The following is a 14,573-nucleotide window of genomic DNA, read 5'->3' on the forward strand; positions in this document are numbered from 1 at the left end:
TGGTATGAATGCAGATTGGTGCAGCCATCATGGAAAACAGTATGGAGTTTTCTCAAAAAATTAAAATTGGAACCGCCATTTGACTCAGTGATCCCACTTCTAGGAATATATCCTACGAAACCCAAAACACCAATCAGAAAGGATGTATGCTCCCCTATGTTCATAGCAGCACAATTTACAATAGCTAAGACTTGGAAACAGCCTAAGTGCCCATCAGCAGATGAGTGGATTAAAAAGCTGTGGTACAGCTTCCTTTCCCTGCCGATAGCGCTCTCGCAAACATGTGAACATTCCTAAAACCCACCGAACTTTCTGTAAGTGTGGCAAGCATCAACGTCACAAAGTAACACAGTACAAGAAGGGCAGGGATTCTCTGTATGCACAGGGAAAGCAGCGTTATGACAGGAAGCAGAGTGGCTATGGTCAGCAGACTAAGCTCATTTTCCAAAAAAGGCTAAAACTACAAAGAAGATTGTGCTGAGGCTTGAATGTGTTGAGCCCAACTGCTGATCTAAGAGAATGCTGGCTATTAAGAGATGCAAATGTTTTGAACTGGGAGGAAATAAAAAGATAAAGGGTCAAATGATGCAGTCTAAGCTCCATATTTTGTTTTATGATATGACAATAAAATCTTGATATGTTCACTTAAAAAAATTATGGTACATCTACACGATGGAATACTACGCTGCTGTAAAAAAAAAAAAAAAAAAAAAAAAAAGAACTCTTACCATTCGCAACAGCATGGATGAACCTGAAGAGCATTATGCTAAGTGAAATAAGCCAGTTGGAGAAAGATAAATATCACATGATCTCACTCATTTGTGGAATATAATGAACAACATAAAACTGATGAACAAAAATAGAGCCAGAGACATAAAAGCATCGAATAGACAGCCAAACTTCAGAGAGAAGGCAGGGGAGGGTGGGAAGAGGTGGTAAGAGAGCAACCAAAGGACTTGTATGCATGCGTATAAGCATAACCAAAGGACACATACAACAGGGGGGTAAAGGCATGTGCTGGAGTGTGGGAGTGGATGGGGAGAGGTCAATGGTGGGATAAGGAGACATATGTAATACTTTAAACAATAAAGAATTTAAATTAAAAATAAAAATTTTTTAAAGTGAGATAAGCTGCATTTGATGTTAATTTGAAGGCAATTAACTGATCTACTTTCTTATATCTTACTACACTTCCATATGTTATTAACTGAAATAAATAATCTTATTCTCACTTAAAAAAATTAAAAATGAAACTGCCATTTGACCCAGTGATCCTACTTTTAGGAATATATCCTAAGAAACCCAAAACACCAATCAAAAAAAAATGTATGCACCTCTATGTTCATAGCAGCATAATTTATATAACTAAGATCTGGAAACAGCCCAAGTGCCCATCAGTGGATGAGTGGATAAAAAATCTGTGGTACATTTATACCATGGAATATTATGCAGCTGTAAAAAGAAGGATCTCTTATCCTCTGAGACAGCATAGAGGGACCTGGAGAGTATTATTCTGAGCAAAATAAGCCAGTCAGAGAAAGACAAGTATCACATGATCTCACTCATATGTGGAATCTAATGAACAAAATAAACCAATGAACAAAACAGATTCAGAGACATGGAAGCATGGAACAACAGACTGATGAATCTCAGAAGTATTGGGGAAGGGGGGTGGGAAAAGAGTAACCAGGGAACTTATATGCATACTAAAGGCCTGATGCACGAAATTTGTGCAAGAGTAGGCCTTCCTTCCTCCGGCTCCTGGCACTGGCTTCCCTCTAGCACCAGGGACCTGGGCTTCCCTCCGGCATCCAGGACCCAGAGTGCCCCAGCTTCATCCAGAAGGTCATCCAGAAGGATGTCTGGTCTAATTAGCATATTACATGTTTATTATTATAGATATGCATAACCCAGGGACACAGACAATAGTACAGTGAAGGCTGGGCGGTGGGGAGTGGAGGCGGTCAATGGAAGGAATAAAGGGAACATCTGTACTGGGATAAATTTTAAAAATAAATAACTACATAAAAGATTGTACAGTTCTCCTTGGCACTGTCGAGAAGTCACTGTCCTCCACAGACAGGGCTGTAGAGCTGAAGAGAGTGGCCAGACTGAGCACATAAATAGACTCAAAAAATGAACCTTGACCTCAAATGAACCTTTCACAAAAGTTAACTCATCGGATAATAGAACCCGGAGGAAATCATACTAAGTGGAATAAGCCAGTCACAAGAGAACAAATACTGTAGGATTCCACTCAGATGCGGTCCCTACAGCAGTTTAATTCAGAGAGACAGAAAGTAGAATGGTGTTGCCAGGGTCCATGTGGGGAATGGGGACTTAGTGTTTGAGGGAACAGAGTTTCAGTTGTGAAATGAAAAAGTTCTGGAGATGGATGGTGGTGATGGTTGCACATAATGTAAATGTACTTAACACCACTAAAATGTTAGAATGCTGTTTTATGTAGTGTATATTTTAATAAAATTTAAGGATATATAAACCTTTGTTGATTTATAGTTAATTTAAAAACAGATAATGAACTTAAACATAAAACATAAAACTACAAAACTTTTAGAAAACAGTATAGGAGAAAATTTGGGGGACCAGGGCTGAGCAAAGAGTTCTTAGACAACACCAAAAGCACTATCCATAAGAGGAAAACTTGATCAATTGGACCTTATCAAAGTTAAAGACTTTTGCTCTGCAAAAGACCTCCTGAAGAGGATAAAAAGATAAGCTCCAGACTGGGGCAGGGGTGATTTTGCAAACCATATGTCTGACAAAAGACTACCATCTCAACACTCAACAATAAGAATATAAACAAACTAATTAGAAAATGGGCATAAGTCATTAACAGACATTCCTCTGAAGAAGATACACAGATGGCAAATAAGCACATGGAAAGATGGTCAACTTCATTAGCCCTTAGGGCAGCCGTGGGCAAACTATGGCTCCGGCCCGTTTGAAATGAATAAAACTAAAAAAAAAAAAAAAGACCGTACCCTTTTATGTAATGATGTTTACTTTGAATTTATATTAGTTCACACAAACACTCCATCCATGCTTTTGTTCTGGCCCTCTGGTCCAGTTTAAGAACCCATTGTGGCCCTCGAATCAAAAAGTTTGCCCACCCCTGCCTTAGGGAAATACTACTTAAAACCACAGTGAGATGTTGCACACACTTATCAAAATGGCAAACCAAAAAACAGGGACAACACCACATGCTGGTGAGGATGTGGAGAAACTGGATTATTCATACTTTGTTAGTGGGAATGTAAAATGGCACAGCCATTCTGGGAAATAGTTTAGTACTTTATATCAAACACAAATTTAACTGGGATGACTGTTTTGTTTGTTTGTTTGTTTGTTTGTTTTTAATATGGCAACTGTATTCCCAGAAAATTCCTCAAGGTAAGAGCAGACATTTGTCATTTCATTCATATACTCAACAAATATTTCTTGAGCACTTACTATGTACCAGACACTGTTCTAGGTACAGAGAGATGCAGCTGTGAACTCATATAGTCCCTCATGGTGCTGATATTGTAGTGAGAAAAGACAGGCAATAAACACATAGAGAGCTGTGTAAATAAGATAATTTCTTATGGTGATAAGTGTCACATAGAAAATAAAGCAGGGTATACCAAAGGAGATGACTGGACATAGAGGAGGAGAGTCAGGGAAGGCCTTTGTCATCCAAAGATTCATGGGAAGAGCATTTCTGACAGAGGAAATAGCATGTATAAAGGCCCTGAGGCAGGAATAGTTTGGTGGACGCCACGAGTGTGTGGCTGCAGACAAGGTTGACATCCATTGGTCCTAAGTACTCAACATACATGTCAGACCTGGAAGACCCTTCTGAGACCATAAGTTTTCACCACAGAAGAAATCAAGGCCAAGGATGGATGTGACTTGCTCAACATCCAAGTCCCTTAAGTTCTGGCTAGAGGCCTTTCCATCTGGGAAGGTGAGAATGCACATACATCTGTTCCTGGATCTGGGGCAGGAATGGAGGGCACAGGGCCTGAGGAGGCCTCCTCACAGCCCAACCTGGTCAGCCAGCTTCCAGAAAGGCTGGGCCTGGCTCCCCGGGCCCTCAACTTACCACCACTGACCACTCTTTCTGGTCAAATATGCAAGTGGCCCTCAGGACAGTGGAGAGGAGCATAGCTGGGCAAACCTTATCTGGGCCCCACCTCAGCAGCCTTGCCAGCTCCCTGGTGTCCCCTGACTCACAGGCCTGCCTCTGGCCAGGGCAGGGTGGGAATCCAGCTCCCAGGAGCACCCAGACCAGACGGGGCAGGGCAGGAAGGGACAAAACCGGCACCCTCTGTGAGCAAGAGGCTGGGCAGGGACTGGGAGGTGACTCCTCACTCAGGTGAAATTCCATCCCCCTGAGCTCACCTCCCTGAGAGCAAGCAGCACATTCCAGGAGGGGCCAGCCCTCTCCCAGCTGGGCCCTCATACCCACGGTTGCCTCTCTTGAATTCAGTCACCACACCCCAGGGAAGGGATTGTTGAGGGCCCTTCCCTCCCCTGAGGCCTCCAGAGCTCCCTGTGCACTTTCTTCTCAGTGTACAGCAAGGCATCCACAGCACGCCAGCCCCTGGCCCTGGGCAACCATGGCAACGGCCATACTGCTCAGCCAGATCACAGGAAGGTGGTCTCCCAGCCCAGCCCTGAAGTGGTCACTTTCTGCTACAGGGCATCTGAAAGGCCCAGACACATAATCAAGTGGTCAGGAGCAAGGACAGCTGCCTAACCTGGGATAACTAAGGCTTAGCGTATATCAGTTCTGAGTTCCATCCCTGCTTGGGGCCTCAGTTTCCCCATCTGTCAAATGGAACTATGACATACAGAGCCCTGCACTCCCCACAGCCCAACGATGCTCTTTTAGGACTTCATGCTTTTATACATGTTGTTATCTCTGTCTGAAATGCCCTCCTCTTCCCCACCTATCCTGTCCACCTGGTGGATTCCTACTTATCCTTCAAAGCCATTCTAACGGTCCTTTGTTCCTCTAGAGGTCTTCAGACTTGTCCTCCGGGAGAGCACTCCCTCCCTGGGCTCCCTTAAGCATTCTGTGTGGCATTGCCCCTGTGGTGTGAGCCCTAAATCATACTTCTTGCTTCTCTTATCTGACTCTTTCACTAGACCAATTACCTTGAGGGAAAGAATCATGGTTTGCTCATCTCCCCACTGCACAAAAGACTGGAAAGAAATTCAAAGCCACAAAGATTCTACCATCTGAACATTTCAACCCAGTGCTCCCTATGTCTCTCTCCCTCCCAACCAAACATCCTATGATTCCAAACCCCACATATGAGGATGTGAACCTAATATTCTACATTCTCAATCTGAACAGTCTGTGATTTCAATCCAAAAATATTATGGCCCTAAAATTCTAATAGGGAAAGACTATAATTTCTACCATTCACCTAGTCATTCTGATTCCACCCTGCAGACCACACAATTGCATGAGACAATGAGGGAATGGAAAGGCTGGCTGTCCCACAGAGGTACCCATCTCCCAGCCCTGTGGCCCATCCACAGACCAGCACCTGGTTCTGCCCAGAGGAGTGGAGACTTGTGAGGGCAGGATGCTCCCACAGTGTTTATTCTCCCCATCTGCCAGGTGAGTCAGTGGGCTGCCCCCGGTTTCCCCTCATTGGATCTGCCACCACTTCTGCCCCTCGATACACGCACCCCCTCCCTAACTTTCCCTGCCTCCTCCTTTTCTCAAACAGCTGCCAACAAGCACCAGAGCCTGTGGTCAGGTTGAGTCTTGTCTGCTGACAGCAGGAGTGAGGGAGCCAGTGATAAACACATCTGTGAGCCTTTCCAAGACACTCAGCCAGGAGTGGCTGTGGGCTGCCTCTTTTCTCCTCTGTGTGTGTGACCCACAGAAGCCTACTGTGGGGGAGGTTCTGGGGTGGGGCCCCATGCCTTCTAATAAATGGCACACAGCAGGATCCTGGGGCACCTCCCCTGTGTACCCTCACCTGGCCCTGACCAGCACCTGGGATCCAGAATAAATCAATGTCATAGTCCCATTTGACAAATGGGGAAACTGTATCTCCAAGTAGGGATGGGACTCAGAACTGATATAAACCAAGCCTTAGGCTAGGTGGCTGTCCTTGCTCCTGACCACTTGGATATGTGTGTGGGTGCTCAGGTGCCCGGTAGCAGAGAGGGCTGGGCTAAGAAACCACTGCTGGAATCTGGCTGAGCAGTATGGCTACTGCCCTGGGTCTGCACTCCCACACCACAAAGGGCCAGACCTGTGGATGGTCACGCCTTTCCCTATGTACACTGGGGAGTCACAAATCCCACTTCTTGGCTCTGGAAAATACAGAGCTCCAGGTTGAACTGCTATCCCGGGGAGCCACCCACAAGGGTCCTCACAAGCCAGAGTGGAGCTGGGCCAACATGGGGAGAGCCCTTCTGGTGGTTTCCCTGAGCTTGTTACAGAATTTACCAGGCGACTGAAAAACACACAGGAGTACCCAGAGATACAGGAAAAAAACATTTATTTCCCGATGTACTAGTACCATGACTCAGGGGAGCCTATTTCCAAATCCTGATCAAGCCAATATGGAGGAAGCTTTCTCTTTATGCCCTTTGGTTTCTTTGTCCCCCAAATATGAATCAGACTTCCGGACCTTTTGCAGGCTTTGCAAAAAGCCCCGTGTGTTAGGATGGTGGATGTGAAACCATACCTAAAGGCCTGGCCTGGCACCAGTGCTGATAACCCCCTCCAGGGGTTGTGTATGGTTCATGGTTTATGGCCTCTGTGAAATGGGAGTATTTAGGTAAACAGGTCTTGCAAGACCAGATAATTAAGGAAGGGGCAGTGACTAGACTATAGGCTAACAGGAATGTGCATTAGGGATACAGAGTCAGGCTGCTAGCACCTCTTCCCCCCATCCCCCACCCCATATTATTTTCCTTATCATTCTGGGAGAGCCCAGTCTGCACTCATTCTGCACCCCATTCTTGATCCCGCCCAGGGCCTCACTCTGCCTTCCTGGAGTCAGTGTCTATGAGTTCTGCCCCTTCCCTGCTCCAGAACCATCAGTGGTTCACCAGTGACCATAGGTACTCAACTCTTCACTCTACACAGAGTGGCTTGTTGATGCCAGCCTTAGGGGTGCAGCTGTGAATGAGACACTTCAAACTCATGATCTGGTATGGAGTGGGGTGGGAGAGAAAGGAACAAGATGACATCTGAGAAAAGGCTAGGAAGGAAATGAAAAGGAAGCTTGTCTGAAGGGGGACATCTGAGCTGAAACCTGACAGCAACCACAGAAAGATCTGAGGGGACAAATCAAGGCTCTCACTCCCTGGCCTGGCAGGTGACCATGCAGGCTCTCCAGCTGCTGTGACTCACAGACCTGCCAGTCTAGGCCCCTGAACTTGCCCTAAGCCCTCATCTCTGGACCTTTGACCACTGCCTCCCCACACCAAACCTGTGTTGCCTTCACCTCTCTTCTCTGCCAAGCCAAACCTCACTTGTCTCCTCCAGGAAGCCACTAAGGTTGATCTTATGATGTCTGACAGATTCCGGCATCTGCACCACCCAAGAGTTCCCTGGAACAGCAGCCGCAGCCCTCACGCTGTGGAGCTCTGTGGCTTGTGAAAGCTTTTCCCACTGGATATACTGAACCTTTCTTATCCCAAGCTAAGAATTCTCTTCTTTAATTCTCACAGTGGCTCAACCAGGAAGCCACGGATAAGGAAATGGAGGCTGGAAGAGGGAAGACTCTTGAAGCACTCCCTTTTTCTGCCTCCAGGGAGTGTTTCAAGGGCAGGAGGAAGCCTACGCCCTGTGCCCTGTGCCCTGTGCCCTGTGCCCTAAAGAATGACCTGACCACAGAAACTAGAAGAAATGAATAGCTGAAAAGCCTGGAGGGATGTGCTGGCTGCACAGGAGCTGCCAGCCAGACAGGGCCTTCCAATTAACCCAGGACAGCATCGTGTCAGGTGAGTTTCTGCAAGTGTGACTCACCCAGACTCCTGGGAGGCTCTTACACACAGGATGTGGCCAGAAGCTCTAGAAGAGGAGGGAGGGAAGGGCACCTGAAGGCTGGAGGAAGGGCCAGCTTGTCCTCTCCCATTCATCTGCAAGAGGGGAACCTTGCTCCTCTCCAAGGTGTGCAGGCTACCCCTCTTACCCCCAACACCTGCCAGACAGACTCCCTCCTGCGTTACGTGTTTGCACAACTTGTAATCACAGCCGCCCTGTGCTGAGGACAAACTCTGTGCCAGGCCCCAGGGTAAGTGATCTCCTGCCTTGTCTCCTTCCCTCCTCACCTCGGCCCTGAGGACACTCCTGCCAGCTCTACTTCCTTCCAGGGAAGGAATAATAAAGCTGGAATCTAAACCAGGCAGCCCAGTGCCAGCCTACAGGCAGCCTTCTGACCACCATGCCACAGCAGTGTATGCTATATAAAGAATGTCAGCTTTTGCCCTAGCTGGTTTGGCTCAGTGGATAGAGCATTGGCCTGTGGACTGAAGGGTCCCAGTTTTGATTCCGGTCAAGGGCACAAGCCTGGGTTGCAGGCTCAATCCCCTGTGTGGGGTGTGCAAGAGGCATCCGATCAGTGATTCTCTCTTACCATTGATGTTTCTCTCTCTCTCTCCCTCTCCCTTCTTATCTGAAATCAATAAAAATATATTTTAAAAAAAGAATGTCAGCTCAGAGACAGAATTCTGGCACTGCTTATTAACTACTAGAGGCCCAGTGCATGAAAATTCATGCACTGGGGGGGGGAGGGGTCCCTCAGCCAGGCCTGCCCCCTCTCACAGTCTGGGAGCCCTCAGGGGATGTCCTATTGATGGCTTAGGCCTGCTCCCCTTGGACCTAAGTGGCAGTCTGGCCTCCCTCTGTGGGAGGCAACTGGCCGAACAGGGAAAGGCATTGCCCCCATCACCCTGCTGCTGCTGTCACTGCCAGCCTCCACAGCTGCGAGGCCTGAGCCCTGGAGCTCACAGCTGCTGGGGCTCATGGCTGCCTGAGCCCCAGGCCTGCAAAAGGGGCCACGGCACTGGACCAGCCCACGGCACAGGCCCGCCCCGCCTCTCCCGCGTGGGCCCTGCCCATGCCCCCAGCCCAAGGCCCTCACAGCCTCTGTGGCTTTGTCCAGATGGACGTCCAGAAGACATCTGGAAGAGGTCCTAATTAGCATATTACCCTTTTATTAGTAGAGATGGGACCCTGAGCCCATTACTTACCCACTCTGAACCTCAATTTCTTCACTTGTAAAATGGGGATAATGATGCTACTGTTCTTAGAGAAGCCTTGAGAATTAGGCGAGCTGATACATCCGGAGCTATAAGACTGCCTGGCCCACAGACATGCTCCAGCAGAGCAAGATATGTGCCACTTAATACATCTGTCACCCAAATGGGGTGTTCATAGCCCACACTTAGCCAGTTAAATACTTGAGCCTCTGGTAACCCTCTTTCTTTTTAACCTTTTCTACTGTTGACAATCAGTTTGAAATGCCAACACTTAAAAGTGAAGTGATGGTACATAAAAATCTGAGTCTAAACTCAGGGTCTGGCCACAGTGGGCTGGCCTTCCTGCACAACCACAGTGGTGGCCTGTGGATGGGGTCTGCATTCCTGGGTCCAATATAGCCTTGTGTATGGTTTTTTAGGTCTTTGTCACTCTTGCTCCTGCCCAGCCACCCTGGGTACCGGCATTTGTGGCCCCAGGTGGTGTCAGCACAAGTTTTATCGCTGCAGTGGTCTGTTCCAACCCAGGTAGCCCTAAGCCCCCCTCTCCATCTGCCCTGGCTCACAGACACTTCACCACAGAGCTCCACCTGACATCTGAGCTTTTCCTCTCCCAGCATCTCCTAGGCCTAGGGGTTCCAGGAAGGGTTCTGAGCACCTCAGCCTTCAAAGGCACGTAATAGCATACTCCCAGCCTTAGGCTGCAGCCCAGGGCACAGCCTGAGCCAGGAGCACTGACTTGGGTACCTTGAGCTGCCTCTGCCCAAATACTTCCTGGGATAAAGAGCTCACTCCTTTCTTGGTAACTCACTCCATATCTCATGGCTTTGGCTTGGCTCCTCACAGCAGGACCTACTTCTCCATGATCCCGTCACCCCGTGGGCCCTTACTCTGCACTCTGGGCCCTTCTGCTTCCTTGCCTTAGGACAGCCAGCTTTTCATGGGATGGGTGTCCAGCCCCTTTCTGTCCCAGCCACCTCCACTAGAAATATCCTGGAACATTCCTAGCTCTCTTCCAAGCTGAGCTCAGAATCCAAGAGCATCTGAGGAGGCACTCAAAAAGGTGCCTTTATTTTGAGTGCCAGATTCCAGCTGTGGTGATCAATGACATGCTAGTGGCCCTGCTGTTAAGGGATGACTCCTGCTCAACCCATCTTAACCTCTCCCCCAATCAGAGTTTGCACAGCTGATTTTGTGGACCCAAGGATAAGAGTTCACAAGCCTCCCTCTTTCCATCTCGCTGTTATATCAAATTTGTTTTCACCTAGATTCAGTTATTCAACCTCTCTAGTAACTGAGAAGCTTCATGCCACACCCTGAGCCCTATCAGCAGCTGGGGAGGGCAGAGCCAGCTAGGGGAGGAACTCTGTGGCTTTTCCTGGAGCCCTGCTGCCTGGGAGCAGGCTGTCCCAGGTCTCCCGCCCTACCTTCCGGCCCGCCTCATTGTTGTGCAGGTTCATGAGTGTCCTGGCGTTCTGCTTGATCTCCCGGGCATCCACGAAGACCTTGGCAAAGCGGATGCCATAGCGGATGTCAGCCGAGCAGCCACCCCACTTCCAGCCCTCATCCCGGTGGTACTGGCCTTGCTTCTCCTTGTCGCAGCCACAGTCACTTAGGTTGCCCTGGGTGCAGGCAGCTGTGATGGCGTGGGCCACGCCGGCAGCAATGATGGCATAGGTGAAGGCGGCCTCCCGGCTCCCTGTGAGGAGAGGGTGAAAGGCTGGGGTCAGGTCCAGGATATCCGGGGAGGAGACCAGCCTGGATAAGAAGGGAGGCTGAGCTCCACAAAGATCCACTGAGCACCCATTCCTTATCTCCGAGAGGTCCATCCTGGGGTGATGACCAAGCCTGAGCACCAGTCATGCACACGCCCACTCAAGCCCCAATCACTGCCTGCCCTTAGGTAGCTGACTGGGCAGGGGAGGAGAGAGACGTGTGGGCTGCTGGCCCAGGCTCCCAAGGCCAGAGGATGGGACAACCCTGTGAATGACCGCCCACTCCCCACAACACTCAAATTAGGGTGTAAACTGTGCACGTGAACAGCTCTCACAGCATCTGGCAACAACCCTCAAAACAGCATTTCTTCAACACCTGCATTGCTCACAGACTCCAGAGCCTGAGCCTGGGCTCACATCTCAGGAGCATCCATTTCTGGTCCTGTGACTTTCAGCCAGTGCTGAGCCCTCCCTGAGTCCCATGTACTCAGAGGTAAAAGGGAAACTCTGCAACAGTACTTTTCTCATGGCAATGACAGAAAGCAGTAAGAGTTTGTCCTATAAGAATTGTTTTAAGAGTCTTCTTGTTATCAGTGGAGTTGTAGATATATTTCAAAATAGAACTGGTGATTTTTTAAAAGTTTGAGAACTGAACAAAGGAGCAATTGTATGAATTATACTCTGAAGGGAAGGGAAGGTCTCAATGGAAGTTGTATGCTTTTTATATTTCGATGCCATCAAATATAGGTTAAAATATAAATTTTGTAAATCCATTTAAATGGGAACTATTGGCCTCCTTGGCCCTAAATGAAAGGGCTGATATTTTAAGTTGATTATTTTACTGTAAATTAATCCATCCTAACTTTTAAAATTTGTTTGAATGTTATCTTGTTAAGTGTTCAAAAATAAGAACTAGAAGTTAAAAATTCTTTTAGCACTCTCAGCTCTGCGTCTGACTCCTCGCAGGTGCCTGACACACAGCCCTTATTCTCTGAGAGCCCTGTTACTACTGCTGTGTGTCACTTGCCAGTCGCAGGCTCACCCACTCCTCTTGGCCAGACTGTGAGCATCTCCAGGGAAGGCTGGGACCTGGACCCTGGACATCTGCATCCTCAGGCCTTGGTCTTCTAGAAGGCAGGGGCTGGGGAAGAGGAGTGAGGACTGCCCACAGTCAGGGTGGAAAAGAGCAGGTACATAAACAGGAAGGTTCAGTAGGGGATCTGGGGAGCTGCTAAGAAGTCACTTTCCACAAGTCTTCCCAGCTATTTGAAGATGGTTCTGCCCAGTGGTGCTGGGCTCTTAGTGGGGGTGGAAGGGTCCTGAGTGTGCTGCCACCCACACTCTTTGCCTCTCTGGGCCTCAAACAGGTTCGCAAGCAGTGTCTACTGCACAGAATGAAGGTGGACCAAGGCACTCTGTAGGAAGCCCTGTGTGCAGCGTGAACTCCGAGTGAGCATTCAGCAAGTTCGCACTCAGAGCCAGGGTGGTGTGGGCTTCAGGGAGAGCAGCCTGTTGGGAAAGGCCCCCAAAGCTGGAGCAGGAGATGAAGTAGTGCTGAGCAGGCATGATGGAGTGGGGAGAAGTGCTTCAGGATGTTGGGATGAAGTGGCTTAAGCAGTGCGGGAGGTGGATAAAGCAGCCTCCAAGTTGCTTTAAGTCCCAGGTCACTGGGACCCACACTCAGACACACCCTTTTCCCACCCGCCCATGGCCACCCTAACCCGGGCTGCTAAGACACAGACAACCTGTGCTCCCCTGCCCCCACCCAATCACCACTGAGTGGCTTCCTGTAGCCCAAGCCACTTTACTCTGACATTCCAAGCCAGCCCATCCACAGCATCCTGTTAAAACAGGGGGCTCAAATTCCAGCTCCATCACACACCTACTGGGTCCCTGACTCTGCACATATTCTCACATTGGTATTACACACCTCATGTGTGTAATAAATTCCTGTCAGAGGGCCTGGGACAAAACCACATCAACGGGGTGGACATGCACACAGGTCTGACAATTTGGCAGGCTGGATACCTGACAATGCTTTTGTTTTGTGAAATTAATAAATGGTGCATAAGAACTAGCAATGCTCCGCTGGGCTCACTGGAAGGCAAGGGAGCCTGTTGGGGCCATGTGTTGAAGACAGAACTGACCACCAGAAGGGCAGGTAGGAACAGAGTGACCATCTCCTGCTGCTGGGCTTTGGGAAAGAGGGAGCTTTGAAATTTAAGGTCATGAGGACAGGAGATCAGGCCTCAAGTTCCACCCAAGCAGGACATTGGACAAGAGCATTTAATGGACAGACTTCCAGGGAGAGGGCAGATTAGAAAAATCTTCCCCCAAAGCTGGGCAGCAAGCAGGTGGGTCTGAGTTGGCCAGAGCAGGAGGTGGAAGAGTGAGGGGTGGGCAACCAGAATCTCCTGGGATTTGCAACCTCACTTCTACCTCTGCATGTTTTTAATTTACTCCTCTGCATGTTCCAAGGGCATCCAAGCCAAGCGGGAAGACTGGTCCCAAAGATAAAGCCCCTGAGAGCAGCTCTAACTGCTCCAGATGTCAACGGACAGGTAAGACTACACTGAAGGGGACAGCCTACAGTCAGATTAGACCCTTGCCGACATCAAGAAAAAGAATGTCAGATGAAAAGTATAGAGAGAGCAGGATGGGTGCTGGGGAGTCCCTGTTCTATCACTCCTAACTGTGTGACCTTAGCTGGATCATCAACTTCTCTGTGCTCCAGTTTCTCTACTATAAAATAGGGATGCTAACTACCCACTCATTTAGGACTAGAACAAAATTAACAAAGGTAAAGCATTTAGCACAGAGACTGGCATGAGAAATGGCCCCAACTATTAAATTTATTGCAATTTCTATCTATGGCAGTAGTAACAGTTCTTTATAAGAGAGCTGTGCAGTAAGCAGTAGAAGCCTTCATTTATCTTCCTTTACAATTGGAGAAACTGAAGCCAAGAGAAAGGTCTGATTTGCTCAGGCCGCTCACCTGGTAGACTGCAGAGCTGAGCTGCGGACTCTGCCTCTGGACACTCCACACAGACCAAGAACTGTCCCCAGCGATTAAATGACTCCAAGAAAGGAGACTGGGTCCCCTTAATCAGACCTTGAGTGGAGTATGTAAATTGGAAGGGGTGGGGCCTGGCCTGTCATCTGAGACTTGCCTTTCTCCCAGGCTCCTTATGGGAGGTGGGGCCAGGGGCAGCATAGGGGCTGCCAGCCCAACCTCCTTCCTGGTGATTTTGTGTGCAGGAGCTCTACCACCAAGTGATTACCAATCCCTGGGGTCTCTCTGAGCCCCATGACTTTGCAAATGATGACAACAGACACTAGTTAAACATAATGATAATGGCTCGCTACCCATGCAAGATTCTCATCAGATTCCAAATGGGTGAAGGGCAGCTGCACCACAACACATTTAACTCCCCTGAGCTTAAGGTGGGCCTCCAGACCAGAGTGAAGTCTTATCAGGGGCCACCTAGCTCCCTCACCTCAGCACCTGCTGAGGAGTGAAGACGGTGGCCTAAAGTCTGAGAAATGTTGAGGTGCAGTCATTCTTGGCTTCAGAGGTCCCAGGGACCCAGGTACTGGCTGGTAAAGTCTAATACTTCC

The 14,573-nt window shown here is 48.8% G+C and overlaps 1 protein-coding gene across 1 annotated transcript in view; it reads right to left on the reverse strand.

Annotated features, from left to right (window-relative positions):
- Nucleotides 1-14,573, reverse strand: part of WNT7A (Wnt family member 7A) — a 100,203-nt gene that overhangs the window by 60,972 nt on the left and 24,658 nt on the right. The window contains exon 3 of the mRNA XM_036352419.1: nt 10,668-10,939. Coding sequence (XP_036208312.1) covers nt 10,668-10,939 — 272 coding nt within the window. The remainder of the gene's footprint in view (nt 1-10,667; nt 10,940-14,573) is intronic.

The sequence above is a fragment of the Myotis myotis genome, unplaced genomic scaffold (genome assembly GCF_014108235.1).
Source record: "Myotis myotis isolate mMyoMyo1 unplaced genomic scaffold, mMyoMyo1.p scaffold_m19_p_2, whole genome shotgun sequence".
NCBI lineage: Eukaryota > Metazoa > Chordata > Mammalia > Chiroptera > Vespertilionidae > Myotis > Myotis myotis.